This window comes from Chrysemys picta, chromosome 3 (assembly GCF_011386835.1).
Source record: "Chrysemys picta bellii isolate R12L10 chromosome 3, ASM1138683v2, whole genome shotgun sequence".
Classification (NCBI taxonomy): domain Eukaryota; kingdom Metazoa; phylum Chordata; order Testudines; family Emydidae; genus Chrysemys; species Chrysemys picta.
Window position 1 is genome coordinate 131,795,096 of NC_088793.1, and position 20,365 is coordinate 131,815,460.

The 20,365-nt window shown below is 38.4% G+C and overlaps 1 protein-coding gene across 31 annotated transcripts in view; it reads right to left on the minus strand.

Moving 5' to 3' along the window:
- Window positions 1-20,365, minus strand: part of SIPA1L2 (signal induced proliferation associated 1 like 2) — a 242,514-nt gene that overhangs the window by 74,222 nt on the left and 147,927 nt on the right. For 17 of the 31 annotated variants that reach the window (XM_005291210.5, XM_065589008.1, XM_065589003.1 and 14 more), the window contains 4 exons: window positions 19,612-19,689; window positions 15,681-15,838; window positions 12,271-12,847; window positions 5,791-6,065 (listed from right to left, as the gene is read on the minus strand). In XM_005291210.5, coding sequence (XP_005291267.1) covers window positions 5,791-6,065; window positions 12,271-12,847; window positions 15,681-15,838; window positions 19,612-19,689 — 1,088 coding nt within the window. The remainder of the gene's footprint in view (window positions 1-5,790; window positions 6,066-12,270; window positions 12,848-15,680; window positions 15,839-19,611; window positions 19,690-20,365) is intronic. The other 14 variants (XM_065589006.1, XM_065589013.1, XM_065589011.1 and 11 more) reach the window with 1 other exon arrangement.

Below are 20,365 nucleotides of genomic sequence, written 5' to 3' on the forward strand. Positions count from 1 at the left end.
CAATGGAAAGAAACTCCTCTCGACGGGAAATGTTTTTTGAGTGCCCCTTGCTGATTTATGTAAGCTACTGCTGTCACAATACTGGTTCTGACAAAGACTTGACAATAAAAGGATTATCTCCCATGGTGCAGAGGGCGTACCTCTCTTGTGCTCAATGGCATACATCAGAGACAACTCCACACAAACACCTGGTGCCATCTTATGGTTTATACAGGCTGCCCAAGCCAAGATACTGGAATCTGTTGTCAACTACACTTGAATTGGAACCACCTGGAGCATATTTTGTTAGATGCTCTCTCTTTTCATCTTTTGGTGGATCTTATTTCTCCTCTAGTTCAAATAACTACACTCCTAAATTCAAAAAAATCTGCTAGTGGCTCCTCAGGTGTAGCTAACACCAAGTCACAATCAGTTCCAGGAGTGAGCAGAAGAGGCTCTTGCATCTCAATCTGCTGAACGATTCTTTCCAGGGATGGAAACGCTTGTTGAATCTGACTAGTTCCTGCTCCCACAAAAGCAGACTGCTGAAACAAGATGACCATGTTCCGATGAGCCAAAACTCTATACAAGGTATGACAAGTTGTGGCGTTACGCCGCATATTCTTTATGGAAATTGCCATATCCATATCATAAGTATAACAGATATATTTTATGAAAGATGGGTCTTGTAAGGTATCATTGGAAAGGTTATGATTTACTGAATATGATTATCCAATTTGTCTGCATGAATCATTTCTGTATCTAAAATTAGGAATATTGACTATGTAACAATTACAACTGGGAGTGTACTTGGGAAACACCCACCAGACAACAGGCCATCAGCCTTGATGGTCCATTAGGAAGAAACAATAAGACTTTGAAGATACTCATCCCTCTCCTTCCTAGGAGGGACCTTGTGGTGACACTACTAGGTCATGCGGTCATGTTACTTGGTAATAAAACACCATCTTGGACTTCTAGTACTTTTCCACTAAAAGGAGGAGGTCAAGACTGGGAAACAAAAGATTCCCACCTTGTGTAAATCTTATTTAAGGCTGGGGAATAAGCTGATCTAGGTTCACTCTTCACTGACTCCCCAGCCAGCGTGACTGCTGGAAACACCTAAGGAACAAGGACAAAGGGAAAGGGGGAGGAGTACTGAACCCAGGCTGGAAAAGGGATCTGGTGTGTGAATAAAATACCTGAGAATTTAAGCTGCAAGAAAGGTAGCTAACTTCAAGAATTTCTGCAACCGGCCCAAAAGGAACATTTAGGGTGAGAAATTACTTCTTGAAACCAGTCTCTTCAAGATCTTAAGCTTAGTATGCGTGTTTTGTTTTATTTGCTTAGTAATCTGCTTTGTTCTGTTTGCTATCCCTTATAATCAGTTACAATCTGCCTTTTTACAGTTAATAAACTTATTTCTTGTTTATAACATAACCCAGTTTGTGCAATTCATATCTGGGAGGGGCAAGAAGCTGTGCATCTCTCTCTCCACATTGAGGGAGAGGGCAAATTTTTATGAGCTTGCGCTGTGAAGACTTTTCTATACAGCATAAGACATTATTATTTTGGGTTTACTACCCAAAGGGTCTGTGTACTTGAGTCCTGGGCAATTTCCTAGCTGAATCTTCCCAGAGAGAGCTGCTTGCAGACTGTGTGTGATTCTACAGCTGGTGCATGTGTACCTGTGTGTGCGCGCTGCCAGAGGCCGGAGAGCCCGATTCAGCAAAACAGGGAGATGGAGCCCAGGCTAGTGGAGCAGGAGGCTCAGTGAAACCGCAATACGTCAGGTGGCATCCCGGACCAGGGTGGGGTGTGGGGGGGTCCAACCCGTCACACAAATAATCCCCCCCGCCCCCAGGAGAATTACTGCCACTACTACATCAGGGTTTACAGGAAGATCCTTGGGCAGTAATCAAAAGCATTGAAAGGATCAAGTACTAGAAGTAGGGCTGAACCACCTGAAATGCAGGAATCAAGATTTGTAGATATGCATCTTTCTTGCAGATTAATTCCAGAGAGTCTTCAGGGGATAGTCCTAGAAGAGATTAATACATGGTTTCCATCCTGAACTTCTGACATTCTACAAACTGGTTCAGCCACTTTACTTCCAGTCTTGTGCCTACTAAGTTTTTGGAAACTATTAATAGCTTTAAATACCCACCCACCCTGGAACTCAGGACTAGTTGGGACATTCGAAATAGCTCTAATCACATGGTTTGTGAAAAAGTGTCCAGGCAATTTCCAAACATTAAAAACTCCTTAAAGATGATAATCTATTATTTCACTGCCTGAAAAATCTTCTGCTCAATGTCTAAGCTAAAAGGTACCACACTATCATTGCCAAAACACTTGTAAAGAACATCCAGGAAACTTAGCAGAGTGTCATTTATTAAGAGGCATGATTGCTGACCAAAAATACTCAGTTGCTTCATGATGACTCTTAGGGGAGCTGGAATTGCTTTATATTATCTGAGATCCCCCTCCCCCCCAGTTCCATGCATGCCCTCCAAATATACATAGCCTAAGCATTAGGGCTCAACAGGGTTGCAGATAGTTCAAAATTCCTACAGTCTCCTCAATCATCTGTGTGCAGGTATCTTTGGAAGAGACATTGGCTTTTAATGGAATGGATGACCATGTTTTCATGGGCTACATCTTCATTTGAGCTGGGAGGTGCGATTCCCAGCTTGCGCAGACATACCCACTCTAGCTCTGCTAGAGCCAGCATCTAAAAATAGCAGTGTGGCTGGGGTAGCACCAGCAACAGCTCAGGCTAGCTGCTCAAGTAACATAGGCAGGTCCCCTGGGTATGTATGTACTCTGGTGGCTAGTCCAACCTGCTGCCCATGCTACCCCAGCCATACTGCTATTTTTAGCATGCTAGCTCGAGAAGAGCTAGCGTGGGTATGTCTACATGAGCTGGGAATCACACCTCCCAATTCAAATGCAGACATACTTCAGTGGGGTCAACCAAAAGGGAGGTTAAGCAAGCATGCTGCATTTCTCTAATTTAAAATGCTCATTCATTGGCCTAAGGACTTTTTCACATCCACAGTCTCCCAAAAAGCATTAATTCTCAGAAGAGGCTTTGCCTTGGGCTGCATGTATGCCTGAGACCATGCTGGCCCATAGAAGTTCTTTGATTTACCACCAGAAGCTACTGTTGTGCCTGACGCAGTGGGTATCCCACAATAAACAAAAGGAAATAGGCCCATATTGTATCCCTGAAGCTAGTACACTCATGGTCCTTGAGAAATATCCTTGGGGAAAGCATCCGTCTCATTTCTGCTTATTCTAAGAGAAATTAGGAAAACTGGAGAAAGTTTTTTTAAACAACTGCCCTGAATAGTGACAGTTTCCTTGTGCTACTTTTTTTCAAGGAGCCTGGAGGAGAACGAGGAGGAGACATGGCCTAAGTGACTAGAGGTAGACAAAACGAAAGAATCTCATTCCTTGCCCGTCGAGCGGGGAAGGAGGAGAAAGAGCAAGATGTGTGGGGTCATAGCAAACTGATTGTATATTATTTCTAAGAACACTTACAATAAACTTTCATCTATGCTCCCTGCTGCAAGGAGTAGCCTACCTTGGAACTCTAGCACAGGGAGCATTTCACTGGGGATTTGCCCCTGGAGGTTGTCTCCAGGTTTCCACCAAAGGGAGGATTCCTGGATATCATCCAAAACATATACATGTAAACGCCCTTGGTCTGCAGCCAGATCCTTAAGATCACATTAGACAACACTTAAGGGAGATAATAAACTGAGTGCCCTTGAATTGTTGCATTTAAATGTATCATATAGCAAATTGGGAAGGCATCTAAACTGCTGGGTGCAGGAAGTGTTGCTTAACACTGTTAATGCTCCTGCAACCTGTGTGTTCCTTTCCCCTACCTCTTGTCTGTCTGTTCTCTTTCAATTATCAATTTTGGGAAAGGGTGGGTGGGTTCTCAGCAATTTCTGAACATCTCAAATTGCTCCCAAAATCACTAGTCACACTTTTGAAAATCTTGGGACTTTCACTTAAGTGGGATCAGAACTGGGCCCAATGAACAGAAAAGGGAGGAATGAAGATTCCCATTTCTTTTGTAACTTTCTTTTTGATTACATGGCTTTTTATTTTAATAAAGCACTGGTGCTTTACACATTTTACAGCTAGACTGTACATTTAAAAGTAATCCTCAATTTATTTTTAAGTAGTGTATAGTTACCCAGTTCCGAAAGATGTGAAGAATCTATATTTTGGTTCCCCAAGAGATGCTTTGAAGTTTTCTTTCCAGTTCAGTGGCACACAGCTAGAACTCTAACTTACAGATAGAGCAGGTGCAATGCATCTCTTAGTGTATTATACTGAATTTTGACTTCATAATTTTAACTGAAAAAATGTATCACATGATATGTAAAAACTGCTAATAAACCATACATAATTCTACCAAGCACTATAAAATATACATTTTATCTTAAATATAATGGATTAGCTCATTAGGCTTATACTTTGTAGTCAGTTTGGGAATGTGCACTACACAAGACAGTGAAAATTCATATTCAGAAGCAGATGGAGAGAAAAGCTGAGCTAAGCAGAGAGAGACTTAATTGCAAATTATATGCAAGTAGTGAGAACAGAGGTGTGTGTGTGTGTGTGTGTCTCTCTCTCTCTCCCTCCCCCAAAAGGAACCCAAAACTTGGAGGTGCAGGTTATGGCAGGGAAGAGAACTTTTTGTGTCATTCATCCATCCAGTGACTGCTTGATGAACAAACACACCAGCATTCGTGCATAGCTTGCTAATAACTCCACAATGTTGTACATGATGTAAAATTTTATGGCTGATTTTCATGCCAAGAGCAGCATGCCTATTTTTTTCCCCTTTGTTAAATTAAAAGAATATCAACAGAAGATTTAAGAAGGAGACAAGCAATAATTCAATTTACTGAAGCACACTTCTAATTCAGACTCATTAACCAAACTCATGGTGCACAGGTAAAGGATGAGTGAGATAAGATTGGATTTCTGTGAAGTTTTGAATCTAAGTTGTCAGCTGATGTACTTTTATTCAAATGGTGGCAACAAGGCAAAGATCTTCTGGCCACGAACAGCACCCTAATCAAAGAGGCACTGGCAGGCATTGCACTCCACCCACAGAAAGAATGATACAGTCATCTTTTCTTATGCTCTTTTCCCAAGCATGACCCATTTATTTCATGTTACAGCAAGATTTTAGTTTTAGCTAATGATTTGACTGATATGATTCAACAGTTAATGTGAACGACTTAAAGCAGATATTTAAAGAGAATGGGAAAGAAGCTGTGGCATAATCCCATATATTTCTCACATCCAATGTTTCTCTGTTTGTTAATCACAGGTTAAAATAAAAGTCCCTTATCTCAATAGTTAGAAGTCAAAGAAACCTCAAAGGAAATAAGAGTTTATTGTTCAGGCAAGGATTCCCAATTTGCAAAACTAATATTAAAATATAATAAAACTGTCTCCTGTGGAAGAGAAGTCACAACCAATTTTTTAAATAGTTCAGTCATGCTGCACTTTAGTTTACTTCTTATTCTCTCAAGCCTTATAAAGTCAATTTCCCATTAAATTGCTTACAGGATCACATTTTATCTTTTATTACAAGGTAATGGCTCTTTTTTCCTGAATTGCTTTAACAACCACAATCCCATTATTACCAAATATGAGAGACAATATCCATTTCCTAAGGGCCTTTACCAAAGACAGCACTTGTTAAAAAGCCAAATAATAAGCACCAGCAAAGAAAAGATAGTTGGAAATGTCACAATAAGGACTGTTGCTTGTTACCTTCTAGGTGATCCATCCTCATGTGGCTGAATAATCACCACCTTTACTGTCACCGACGTGCGTAAAAGGTCAATCATTTGTTCATGAGTCAAGGTTGCCACAGCCACTTTACAGATCTCAACTAGACGGCTCCCTTGCCTTAGGCCGGCCTTCCATGCAAAACCAAATGGCTCCACATCTGCTACTATTCCTTCGAAGTTCACGTGGAATCCAAGCTGGCCCAACCCATTCCTCCGTAGGGTCATTTCCGTTGTTTCACATCCTCTGGTGACTATCTAAAGGAGTATCAGATTGTTATGCTACTGTCTTTATAGGATGATTTCTTTAGAAACATGAAAGGATCTATTTTCTGACACGATAAAACTATATTTGGTTTCATGTGCAATACTCTTAATATACTAATGGGTGACTAAAAATCATTTTGTCATTTATGGTTGACTACAGGTTTCTGCATAGAGCAAAATACATGAAGATCTTCAGAGTCCTAAAATTTGACTTCCCTGGAACAGCCAGCTGTCCTGTGTCAAATTCTTATTTCTTTCCAATGCAAAGACATTTATATCTTACTGAATACTTAGCAGCTGTCTTAGTTTCAAAACACAAGGCAAGCAAAATGCAAACCTGTCAATTACTTCATTCTTTGTTAGCCGATTGACTGCAGTTGTGTAGTGGATTTTTTTCTTCAGGAAAATAACAACCTTGAAATTTAAGATGAGTCAAATCAAGTGAAAATTTTCAGTTCCAACAGATTCTCATCCCCCAACAGTAAGTAACAAAATAAGATAATGTATTTCTTTTGCTCCAGCAATCAGATTCTGATCTATGATATCCATGCCATTGCCATCTCCAGATGTAGGCTTTGCTACAAATGGGAGAAGACTGATTATTTCATTGGGAACTGAGAGAAGAGAACTGATATCTTTCATACTTAATTGGAAGTTATTCTGGCATTATATGGAATAATCAAGTAAACTGAAATTTTAGCTTTTACTACAGGGATTTCTTTGTTCATACTACGTAAAATTGAACAGTTTCACAAACGGTAAAGCAATCCAGGGACAATTCAGTAGTTTGTGCAATACGTTAGTGCACTAATCTTCGGAGATTGAAGGTCAAATTCTGGCTTAGGTCATAACACAGGGTACAGGACTGGAAGGAACCTCCTGGATCATCAAGTCCTGTCCCCTGCTATCACAAGCAACCTAGTCATAGTCCCATTCATAAATTTATTAAGCTCCATCTTAAAACTTGAGTTGTTTGCCCAATTGGAAGGCTGTTCCAGAACAACAAGGAGTCTGGTAGATACAGACTAACACGGCTACCCCCTGATACTTGTTCCAGAACCTTACTCTTCCGATGGTTAGAAACCTTCTAAACTCCAACCTTCTTTTAGTTTCTAGTCATAAGTTAAAATTAGTGTTGTATATATATTTTACCTTTTGTTAATTGCTTTAATTCAAGGATCTCAAAGTGCTTTACAGACAAAGAATTAAGTCTCACAACATTCCTATAAGAGAAATAACTATTTGAAAGAGGGAAAAGCTGGGACACAGATCATATGATTTGCCCAAGGTTACACAGTAAGCATGTGCCAGAGCCAGGGAAGGAAGCCAGTAATTCCAGCTCCTCCTACTCTCACTCTAACCACCGAATGACTGATTGGAAAAGCTTTGAGGAACTTTGCTTAACTTGTGCCTGCACTGTAACTAGCTCAAAGCCACTACTGTTACCTTCTTACAAAGTTTTAAAGGTGCTAGACATGTTGTTTTTACAAAATGCTGTCAGTACAACAGTAAGCTCTGCAACCTAGTAGGAAGGCTAAAAGTGGAACTCAACACCTTAGAGTAGGACATTTTTTAAAATTCTTATGTCATCCATTTATCCTTAGAGGGCCAGCCCCCACTCCAGTGCAACATCCCAGCATGCTCTGATTACATACTCATGGCACAAGCATGGGAGGCCCACTGGAGAACTGAGATGATATTCAGAACAGTAAAATGTGCCTCTTCCTTTGGGTTCCACAATACAAACTTTTGCCCAAATTTCCTGTCCCAGTGTGACTACCAACATGTACTATGCTATTTATATTGCATCAAACAGGAAGCTTGCTGGAGAATGAAGCCACGTTTATGTGTGTTCAGATGTCTACTTCATACTGCCCAGTTTTGCAGTTTTAAAAATATTTTATCATATTTGAAATATCAAATATTGAATGCTGAAAAGCCACAAAAACAGTAAAAACAGCACTTTTCTCAACTCTCCATAAGCCAGTAATGCCAGCCTCCATCTCCCATTTGAGATATTGTCAAACAAGCTCCTTTGGGCTTTCTCCTATGCTGCCCCTTCATGTTTGGGAGGAGCTCTCTAAACATCCACAAAGTTACTTCATATCTTGCTTCAAATCCCTTCTTAATACTCTCCTTAGCCATGATACCTACAAGAAAAACTTGCCTGAGACCACTGCCCAGTACTATCATTATTTCCTGGTACTCCTCCATTTATCTCTAACCATCTGGTGTCTTATGTTATACTTTGATTTTAAGCTCCATTTTGTTTGGTGTCTGTACAGTGCTTAGCATAGCTGACTTCTGTTCCATGACTAGGGCTGGTAGGTACTATGGTACTACAAATAAAAATAATAAACTTATTAGCCTTCTGGGCTCACTGCAAAGCCTACTATTTCCCAAGGCTTTTGGCAAGGGAGAAGAATGATAGTTGATTGGAAGGGGTTTATTAGATGGTGGATATTTATCTAATAACATAAGAATGGCCATACTGGGTCAGACCAAAGGTCCATCCAGCCCAGTATCCGGTCTAGCGACAGTGACCAATGCCAGGTGTCCCAGAGGGAGTGAACGTAACAGGTAATGATCAAGTGATCTCTCTTCTGCCATCCATCCACCCTCTGACAAACAGAGGCTAGGGACACCATTCCTTAGCCATCCTGGCTAAAAGCCATTAATGGACTTAACCTCCATGAATTCTATTCATAGAAGTCTGATAAATTAGTTATAAAATGGTGGACATGATGGACATCTTATGCCTCAATCATACAGTGAACTCCACATAGATGGACTCCTGACTTCAGCAGTGCTCTCTGATCAGGTATGGGGGTCTGATCGTCCACTAGATCTATGCAGACAGAGTCTCATGTTATGCAGATGTTAATGTGTGTAATGGTCACCTTTAAACAGCATGAGCCCCTATTGAGATTTTCATAAATCAAATAACTAGCTAAAGGTAAAGGGCGTCTGGGTGCTTAGAACATTCTCCATTAAAAGCCAACATTTACCACCTGTGTGAATGTTTCAGGGGAAAGGAGTCCAGCATTCGAAAATTCAGGTTTCAAATGAACTTTTAAAGAGAAATATTCATACAGTTTAATCAGGGGGGGTGGAGGAAGAGGCGAGAAAGAAAAGGGAGCTTTTAAAAACAAAAAGGTTACTCAACATAGTGACTAATCCTTCACAAATAGCATCAAATTTGAGAGGTCTGGGGTGAAAGAGAGGAAGGGCACAATTCAATAGAACATCAACATGAAGTACTTGAGGGTTATTCAATGTACCTTGCTGATAACTGTTTAAGGACGTTGCATTTAACATTGAATTTCATCTGCCATTTTGTTGCCATCACCCAGTGAGATCCCTTTGTAACATTTTGCAGTCAGCTTTGGACTTAACTGTTTTGAGTAATTTTGTATCATCTTTCAAAGTAGCAGCCGTGTTAGTCTGTATCCGCAAAAAGAACAGGAGTACTTGTGGCACCTTAGAGACTAACAAATGTATTTGAGCATAAGCTTTCGTGGGCTACAGCCACTTCATCGGATTTTGTATCATATGTAAATTTTGCCACCTCACTGTTTACCCCTTTTCCCACATCATTTACGAATATGTTGAACAGCTCTGGTCTCAGTACAGAAACCTGGGGACACCACTATTTACTTCTCTCCATTCTGAAAATGGACCATTTATTCCTACCCTTTGTTTCCTACCTTTTAACTGGAGGGCCTGGCAATGCTTTCAGGATCATCTAATGATCCTTAATTTAATTTAATGACAAGCCTTTTGTTATCTTAATCACCCTGCCTCTGTTTATAAACAAACTCCCTGTCCCAAGGGCGGAAGCTGTTAGCAGCACAGAACTCACATTCCACACTCAAGCTCCCTCTGGGGCAAGGGCGTGCCCTGTGAGCAGACCTCAGGTACAAAATTATGGCTCCTGGGTGCTGAGCAGCCCATATTTTTTTCCATGGGTGCTTGAGCCCCGGAGCGCCCACAGAGTCAGTGCCTATGTTGTGGTCGCAAACTAAAAGTTCCTAGTATCAGGGGGTAGCCGTGTAGTCTGAATCTGTAAAAAGTGAGAGAGTCCTGTGGCACCTTATAGACTAACAGACGTATTGGAGCATAAGCTTTTGTGGGTGAATACCCACTTAGTCGGATGCATCCGATGAAGTGAGTATTCACCCACGAAAGCTTATGCTCCAATACGTCTGTTAGTCTATAAGGTGCCACAGGACTCTGTCACTTTTTAAAAGTTCCTAGTTTGCATCCTCTTCAAAGGTTTAGTTTGAGCCCACAGAGTCCACACAAGAGAGTTACAGCACAACATTGGTATGCACCCCTGAACACTGAATCGTGGGGCAGTGTAGACAGATCCTAAGTTGCTAACTCTGAGGCTTCAGGCCAATAGATTTATTTAGCCGAGAATATGGTTATTACCTCAAAAAAGGAGCAGTCTCAAGTTAAATGTAAATAATGTTGTACTGTAACAGATGGTTAAATTTGAGTGAAATACAAGGCCATTCAAATCAAACTGAGTGAAGTCTGTTGTAATGATTAATGTCTCAAAGACAGTTTTCACAGATAACCATTTCAACTAATGCTATACAAAAAACTAAATGTTTTTATACATCATATATAATGAAGATCTGTCTGCAGAGACTCAGTAGATATCTTTCCAGTTTGCCAAACCTGCTATTATTATTTCATGTATGTTTTAAGATTCAAGAATAAATGAAGACAGTGCAGATTACTAGAATGGGACTACAAAAACCTGGGTTCTATTCCCAGCTTTGCTACTCGCCTGTTGGGTAACCGTGGGCTAGTCATTTCCCCTCTGTACCTCAGTTTCCCCATCTGTAAAATGGGGATAATGATACCACTCTCCTTTGTAAAGTGCTTTGCAACCTACTGAGGAAAAGCATTATGCAAGAGCTAGGTAGTAGTATTAAAATAAAAAACACTAAACAATTTGTGTTACAATATGCAGTGATGGGATAAGAAACTAACATTCATTAACATTATTTTCAGCACAACGTTGAGCCAATTTATAACTGTCCAATTAGTGATAATTTTACAACAGTAACATGATAATTAGAGAACATTTTTTCTAAATTTCAGAAGGAAAATATTTGTATAAGGAAAATGACAATATCTGAAGAACTTAACAATGAGGTAAATACAATGCAAGTAACAATAATATGAACTTACAAATATTAACCCACTGAAAAGTAATATTTGTAATATTACAAATATTCACCTGTACTGGAAGAAAGACTCCACCACACAGGGTAGGTATTAGTGCTGCATAGGGCTGAGATTAAGCATCCTCAACAGTCTTGAAAGTTTAGGGTAACTCAGCACCTTGCAGCATCAGGTCTTTATTTTACACATCAGTTTAATCCTGGCCACTTCATAGTTTATACTTCAGCTCTACTAATCTCCAAAAAATAGGTCTAGTGATTGTTTTCCAGTAAAAGCCTCAATCCAATATAAAAAAGGCTTAATGCCACTAACCTCATTTAATTTAAGGGGTAAGGTCAAAGTCAAACTGGAACGAGAGCAGTGATACCTCAATGCTTTATACCCTGCAGCCTGTATCAGTCCATTAGTACACATTTGTAATAGCTATAAGTTAAATAATTTAAGATGTTGAGCTCATAGAATGCCTGAGCTCCACCTGTCTTGACTGAGATTGCACCAGCTCTGATAGTTCATGTTAACTGAACAAACTGCCTTCATTTTCTTCCAGCTCATCCATGCAAAATAAGCAGTATATTCCCTGCTTTATTTAGAGGATTTTCACTGTTCAGGTAGCAATCACATTCAAAAGGGTATTCTTTATTTTTATTTTTTATTTTTTTTAAATTAAGGTATTTTTATTGAGGGGTGTACTGTGACCACTAGGCCACAGGGCTGGAAACCAACAAGTTTTAATCCTGGCTTTAAAACTAAAACCCTATGTAGCCTTGGACAAGCCAATTTAATTAACTGCATCAGATTAGTCACCCATAAAAGCAGTATGATAATATGGATCTATTCCACGTGGTGTTGTGAGGAATAATGTTTGTAAAGCTCTTTGAAGTTGGAAAGTGCAATATCAGTTTAAATATAGGAAAATTTGAGTTCTTTCCCAAAGAATGATAGACATGAATAATTCTGAATAAAAGCTTTGGTAGATCAATTTTAAAATGTGACTTACCTCTAGTCTTTGAACAACTTCTCTGATGTCATCAGAACAATTATCAATTGCAGACAGAAGAATGCATTCTCCTCTTTCATAAAAGATTTTGATACTCATTAATCCTGATGTCCATCCAATAACATCTCTGCAGGAGCAGTTAAACACAACATTTTTGGACTCCTTTTCAATCAACATGATAAATTCATTGGAAATTCCAAGGAGACATTCAATGTCTGCAGACTGGCCAAAGTCCCGTGCTATCACATTCCACATAATTGCTCCAACACTAAATAAATGAGCATCCTTTCTTGGTTTCACTTTCTCCTTTTTCTTTGCACCTAGAGTAATAAAACTGAACTTCACTGAAGTATCCACTGTAGCTGTAGTAACAAAATTTTCTGCCAGATCTTTCAAGTATTCTTGTCGTGTCCTGGTGGCCATGGCTCGGAATTTTTCTGACTTGTGTGCTGCATTTTCAGCATTAATAACTTTGGCTAAAAGGAAGTCCCTAAAGACTGCTGATTTTGGGAAAGTTACGCCTTTGGGGATTGGTGGACCAAACGGAGGTACATCTTTTGATCTTGAAACTCCAACACTAAAAATAAAAAAGGAATAAAATGGATAACTGCACCAGCAGAACCTCATTACAGGACTATGACCTATATAACCCATTGACACAGGTGAGTTTCAATGTACAAATTGAGAGATGAAATTTTAGAAATTAGGAAGCTGTGTATCTGAAACATACAGGAAACAGATTACCATATATTTGCACACATCTACAGATCAAACAAAATGGGTATAAACAAAATTGACTGGACAGTCTTATAAAACAAAGCCATTTACTATTTTAATTATATGAATTAATAAAAGTCACAAAGTCCAGGATTTACCAAGCTGCAGCATTTCAAGAAGGACTGTTTATAAAGTGTCTGTTTCTTCTTCTTTTCAATGGGATAAATACAAAATGCTTCCTAGGGGTGTATTGTTATTTAGACAGATCCCTAATTTAAAGGAGCTTTAAAGTTGAATTTTCTTAAGACAAATATATCTTATTTACTTTTCCACTCAGTTGGCTCCATCTCTTACAAACTGAACCAACTCCCCCCCAACTCCTGTTACACCCATATCATCCCATTGACTTTGATAAAGTAGTACAGATATAATTGAGGGCAGAATTTGATATATAGGGTATATCTGGCACATTTGTCCAAATCCTCCCATACTTGAGTAAAAAAGTTATAGGAAGAAAAAAGTCTGAAGAAAGCCAACTGCCAAATGGCACAGTTTCTGTTGCATGCTCCCCTCTAATGGAGAGGGTCTGAGACCACATGTAATAGGGAAGGGAGGAGGATTCATCCTAGCTGAGGGAAACAGATTCCATAGCCTCAGTATACGTAGGTATCTGCCCGCTCCCTACAAGAGCTGGTAGTGGGTCCAAATAGTGCCACTTTTATCCTTGCTGAGTAGTATCTTATTTTAAAATAATCTCCTTAAATAGGAAACATATGGAATGAAGTCCTATTCAGTGAGGGTAAATATGGCACAATCTGGCCTATGGAGAGCAGCTGCTGCCCCAGCATGGGGTCTTAATTTGCAGCATCCTGATTATGCTGGTTGTGGCAGAATAGCCTCTGCAGGTTTGAGAGCAAGGGGAAGCATTCCATGGAGTTGCTGCTTCATGTCAGATCTCTATTAGCTAACCCTTGAACAAAACTGAATGATTTTCAAAAGACTATAGATTTCCAGGAGATCCACTGTCATTTTATTTGAAGTTGACAGAACGAACAACAAATGTAATGCAACTCATAACTGGATTAAAATAAATACACACAAAATGTCCATTAAAATCTATCAGACAGCTCTACAATTTATGACTGTATTCCTGGCAAAGGCTTTAAAAAAGAAACTCGTATTTCATGTGAAATTCATAAATACATGCGGGAGTGGTAGAAGATACTGTCTCTGAGTAACCAAGACCCAGAAGCCAACCTCTCATACAAAAGGCCTTTGGGTAATGGGCAACTGGCACAACAGACAGAGCATCTACCAGACAGAGGTTTGAAGAATTTCTTCTTAAACTTGGCTTATATTTTTTACTTTTTCTCTGCACCTCCCTTAAAAAAAAAAAAATCAATACGGATATTACCCAGTTCCAGGTTACTTGCAGAGCAACATACTCTCAGACTTCTGTTTTATTCCCAACTTCGGCAACCCCTGCCCTAGCTGTGGAACTAGAAGAAGCAGATTACCCTAGAAACTATACACATTACCTCTTCTATCACAGTAAGAATACATATGTGCAGGACTTAGACCAATATTGGCAATAATTTCTTAGAACTAAAGAAAACAGTTTTAAAACAAAACGAAGAGTAACCAGGTTGTCATTAGCCGATAAGAATCTCAACTTTGAAAATACATAGAATGTAAAACTTAAGATATTTGGCAGCAGTACACCATTAGCATTTCAAAAAGGTTCATTTAGTAGGTCATGATCATTAGTGGTTTAAGTTCAGAGAGCTTTTTATCTATTTCAGAGAAATGCCTTAAAACTAAAGAATATCCAGTCTGACTGATTTCAGTCCTTAGCCAGCTCATGAAGCTGACAGAAAGAGAGAAAAGAACCAGTGCCAGGCACATGTCTACGATGGGAGTACTCAGAGTTTTTTTTGTTTTTGTTTTTTGGTGGGACGGGGATTCCCTAGTCCAAGTGATGGGATTTTAAGACACTTGAAACCCTCATTTTAGAATGGTGACAGTGAGATTTGGGGAGATATTTTGAAACAAAAAGGGTTTTCATTAATATATAAATCACAGGCAAAACTGACATTTATCTGAAAGGATCTCAAAGTACTCTGAAAACTATATAAAGGGACCACTTAAACAAACCATGATTGAAATACAGTCAAATTTGGGATCACATCCTATAGATATTCAGCTAAATATATTGCCAGTGATTTATATTTGTGTTAATAATCTTCTAAAATGACTTCGCTCTACCCTAAAAAGAAAGTTAATAAAAAACTAAAATTATTTCCATTGCTATAGCTTCAAGTCTTATTTTTAAAACCCTACTGCCCTTTATATGCCCACAAATAAGCTAAACAAATATCTACACCTTCAACTGTGCCTACAAAACTGTACCTACAATTTCATATGGACACAAACAAAGCTCTCTAAACTTAAACCACTAATGATCATGACCTACTAAATGAACCTTTCTGAAATGCTAACTGTGTACTGCTGTCAAATATATTAAGTTTTATATTCTATACGTCTTTAAAAATGAAACCCTAAAACAGAAGAGAAATATAGCAGAAATTTAGAAAACATATACACAACTTCTTTGGGAAATACAAGATTGCTAGAAAAAGATGCTTTATTGGAATCAAAATAGCAAACATAAAAAATAATAAGTATCTACTCACCTATAGCACACATTTTCAGTGCAAGGATTATGCACTTTGACTATGACAAACACATGTTGAAAATGAGATCGGATATTTTTTGGAGTAAAAGGAAGTGCTCCAGGTTCTTGGAAGACAATGGTAACAATATCATTTCCTATGTGCCTTTTCCTTAGAAGCTACATACAAGAAATATGATTTTTAAAACAGTTAGTTAAGAAATGATGAGTTTTCTGGCAAAAACAATTGACAGCTTAATTTTAAAAATGGAAGAGTCACTTCAGAAAGTGGAGACATTCTTATAAGGCAGTATTATCTACATGGAGCTGCATGAAACCGGGATGAATGGGAAAGAGGTCTGGGAAAAAAACTGGGCTAAGCTCATAAGTTTACCAGCCTCTCTTTCTAATGAGATTCCTCTTTTTCTACGCCAGCCAATTTTCATCTCCCCTATATTAGTGTATTTGTGTAGTAATATGAAAAGTGCATAACGTCATCTGACATTTATCACTGTCTAACATTTGTCTGTTCTCTCTCTCTCCCTTTCTACAGAGAAAGGCCTGTTTTCATATCTGAAACACAATATTGTTTATCTTTTCTCAGGGAACCTTTCCTTTCCCAAATTGTATTTAAACTTAATATTAGATTATGACCCCAAACATTTTAAAAAAAATAGTTTCCTATTAAACTCTCAGCACAAATTCTAGCTATCTTCAATTTAGCAGTGCGGCAGTGGAGACAACTACAAATGTACCCGAGATTCAAATTTACTGATTAAAAACCTTATTATGGTAAGTAATTCTTTGTTGTCAGTTTATTTATGATAGGGATATATTTTAGGATTCATTTTGTAGGTAATATAATCTTTTTTGTTACAGGTAGAAAATCTAATAGCCATGTAATTGGAAAAATAAGTGTCTAGTGAGGGAGAAGGCCTCTTCTCAAAAATGATTTATTTAGCATTTTGTGGATACAAAATGAAATTATAGATATTATTGTATGATTTGTACATCTAACTTAATTCTTTTAAAGAGAACTTTCTTTTGAAAGAGCTGCTGATGCTATCATGTAGATAGTGCTAGAACAGCACACGCTGTAGGGTACAGATATATTGTCAGCCAAAACTCTGCAGAGCTTGCATTGTGAACTAGTGACTCAGATTCTTAAGGCTGCACTAACACGAAAGAGCCAAAATACAACTGAAAACTGTAGAAAAATAAATGTAATCGACATCTACATGATATAGGGCAATGATACGATTATTTATCAAGTGTTTAGAATGAAATTATCATTTTGCTGTTTGGAATAATTGCTTTTCTTGGTTAGTTATGTGACAAGCCAATATTGCAACTAATACATAAAATAGGCAAAGTTATCTTATTGTTTATGTATAAATGCCTGTTTATGACTTTCATTGTGCCTCTCAATACTGAGGGTCAGAACCATACAACCTGAAAGCCAACAAGAATTCTGAAGCACTAACAAAAATATGCTACTTCAAATGCACTAAAAACATGTAAAGAAAAAAAGATTAACCAATGAGCACTTAGAAATATTTGCCAAATACTAATTTTTGTTCTAATAAATATAATTTCTTACTTATTAAATAGCGAAGCCACAATAAATGGCTGTTTAGGCAACTCTAAGATGTACATTTACTGCAGACAGATTATGTTTGAAATGCATAATAAAGTATTTGATAGTGTGTTAGATTGAATGTCAGAAATAACGTAATTTGTTTTACTGGTGAACAGTGCACTTAGATTGGCACAGTAAAGCACAAGTTCACGGTTAGAGGTTATCACTGCCTTACAGGTTGAAACCTACACAGCTGCTGAATTTGTGTCAGACCTCCCAATTAACAGATATAGCAAGGATACCAACTCATTAGTGTACATATTATTACTGATCTGTAGTTGGTTCTAACCAATTATTCTTCCTTGTTAAGTTAGAGTTCATGCCTATTGCTATACCTGTCCATGGGGGATTTAAATTGAAGCTGAGGAACCAAAACTCATGTAAGACTGAATTTAGTATATCGTCAAAGTAACTATTTTGTCTCCAAGCATATTCTTTTTCTTTTTAAATGTGATAAAATGTCTTTTGGGAGGTGCTGCTTAAACTGCCAATAATCATAGGACATATAGGCAAGAATAGGACACACATCTGCTAAGAGACAAACCTAAGAAGTTTTTGAAACCTAGAACCACTGTATTAGCAACAGGGTCCTTTACAGTGAAACGGGTTCTTGAGTTCTATCAATGAACTGACTGACATTTTTAGGTGCTTAAACCTTTAGAAAGCTTAACAATATTAACATCAATTTAAAAGGTAGTCAACATTCTTAATACCTTACCAAGTTTGTTGATATCTGAGTGACTTCCTTGACATTTTTAAATAAAACCAATATAACTATCATTATAAATGGCTACCATGCACAAGTGATCAGTGAAGTTCAACACAAGGTGAGTGAAGGCAAAATACAGTGATGTGTCTGTGTACAGGGAATCAGAATGCAAAGAACTTGAAAGGGGAAGAGAAGGAAATTGGGGGTGAACTGGAACATGGAAGGAAGAACTCTAGCAGGATCAGAGAACAGGAGAAGTAGTAATTATTGAATGGAGAAAAAGGAGAGGAAAACACTCCCCTGGAAAGCATAAATCAGGATAGTGGGCTGAAAATGTAGGAGGAATTGAAGGAAACTAGACTAAGTCAAAATGTTTGTCCCATGCCCTTTTCCATTTTGTCCCCTTTAACCTATTCTCTTTCCAACTTTCAGCTCCTAGGCACTTTAGAGTCCTCAGTTTCCTCTTCCTCTCCCATTTCCAGGTCTGCTCAGGTTATTCTATCTGCCTTTCTAACATATTATGAAGATTCTCATGCCAAATGCTGGAGCACACTGGGGACTCTCAATAGGGTACACAGGCCACGCAGGGTTACTTACAGGAAGAAGACACCAGACACTCTCTGAGATCACTCTAGTATCAGGCTAAATTGTTATGGTAAAATGTGAAAATGAACTTAATACAACATGATGGGCAGTCAACAGGAAACCAGTGAAGAAGTTTTATATAAGAACTTGAGATACACAAAAGGGAGTCCAGTAAGGAGAATATGTTAGAAAAGCAGAAGCTGTTAGATTAAAAAGCAGTTACAGAAAGATATTAGTTACTGTATTGAATATGATATCTTAACCATAATACTTAACTCTAATTTTCTGATGTGTACATAAATCTGGAGGGAAAATATGGGCTATCATGTTAAAATGTAGCACACCTATTGGCTATGTAGAGCCATACATAACCTACCCATTTCTGTGGAATTTCAACCACCTATTCCAACTGAGAACCAAGGAGTTGTGTTATTTTTCACTCTATCATTCTTCATTCAATTCAATAGTGAAAAGTGAAGAGATATCAAGTAAAGAAACCTTCAAACTTATTTTAGTACATTTCTAAAATAAGCAAAGGGGCTTCAAAAAAGCTTGAATTTTAGTATGTGTTACTGTTCAATACAATAAAAACAAATGCCAAATGACATTTCAATCAGACCTGGTTAAACTGAGTTAGGTACATCCATGCGTCTGGTTCTCTCAAAAAGTTTAGCAGTAACTAATCTTATGTATCAATAGAATGACTTGTTAATCTGATTTCTAGTTTTCATTAATGCAGATACAAATGAATGTTCTGAATTGATTTGGATTAATCAGGTCTGACTATGTACAGAAGCAGACTCAAAATGTGAGAAGGAGAAACTTGCAAGGGAATGAGCTGGAAAGGAACTTTGTAAGGGGAAAGTTTAAAGGAGAAAGCCTTGAACTATGATTGAAGGAGAGGCTAATAATAGGAGAAGGAACTGGGGCCACACCAGGGCTGGTCGTCCTCTCTGTCCTAGGGAAGGAGCAGCTGAATTGCAGATCCCCAGCCTATGTTGCAGCCAAAGTGAAAATTACCTTGCTCTTTGGATCTCCTGCTGGCTCTAAAACTAGAGGGATGTCCTGATCAGTGACCAAGCAGGGCGTAGTTAAGTCCTGGAAGAAGCAACAGACAATTCTGGTGTGGCCTATTTTTGGCTCACCAATATTTGGAATGTAACAAAAGCTCAGAGCTTGCTCATAAGAGGTCTTGTTTCTAAATGTTGAAGAAGAATGACTTGACATCTTGGCAAGTGACCATAGAAAGTGGGATACAATAATGAGAGGGCAGAGTAATTTCAGTGCCAGTATACACCCCTTATGGTGGTGCAACAAGCTATTGATTTGGGGTCCTCAGTTGCCTTTAGTATCTATAAAGGAAAGCTGCTGTGCTCTCTATAGACTCCCCCCAACTTGGGTATGTGGATACAGTGAGCCAAGACCTGCTGAGAAAGCAGTGTTTATATACCACAGGGCTAATAAGCCTCTCTGTCCTGGGGACATGAGCAACTGCACCTGTGGTCTTGAGCCTTCCAGGCTTATTTTTCTAATCAGATTTCTTCCTAACTTGTGAGAGATACCACTGTAGATACATTGCACATTTCAATATGTATTTTGCTAACTAAATAGCAATAGTGATAAATTAAACAGTTGTTTATTAATGATCCCTTTCACACATTAAGGCTGGCTAAATGCTTGGTATTTTAGTGTGCTATCACACCTGAGGAAGGTGTCCATGCTGTGCAAACATTGCTGGATTCCAGCATCTAAAAAAATAATGTGGTGGGTCCTC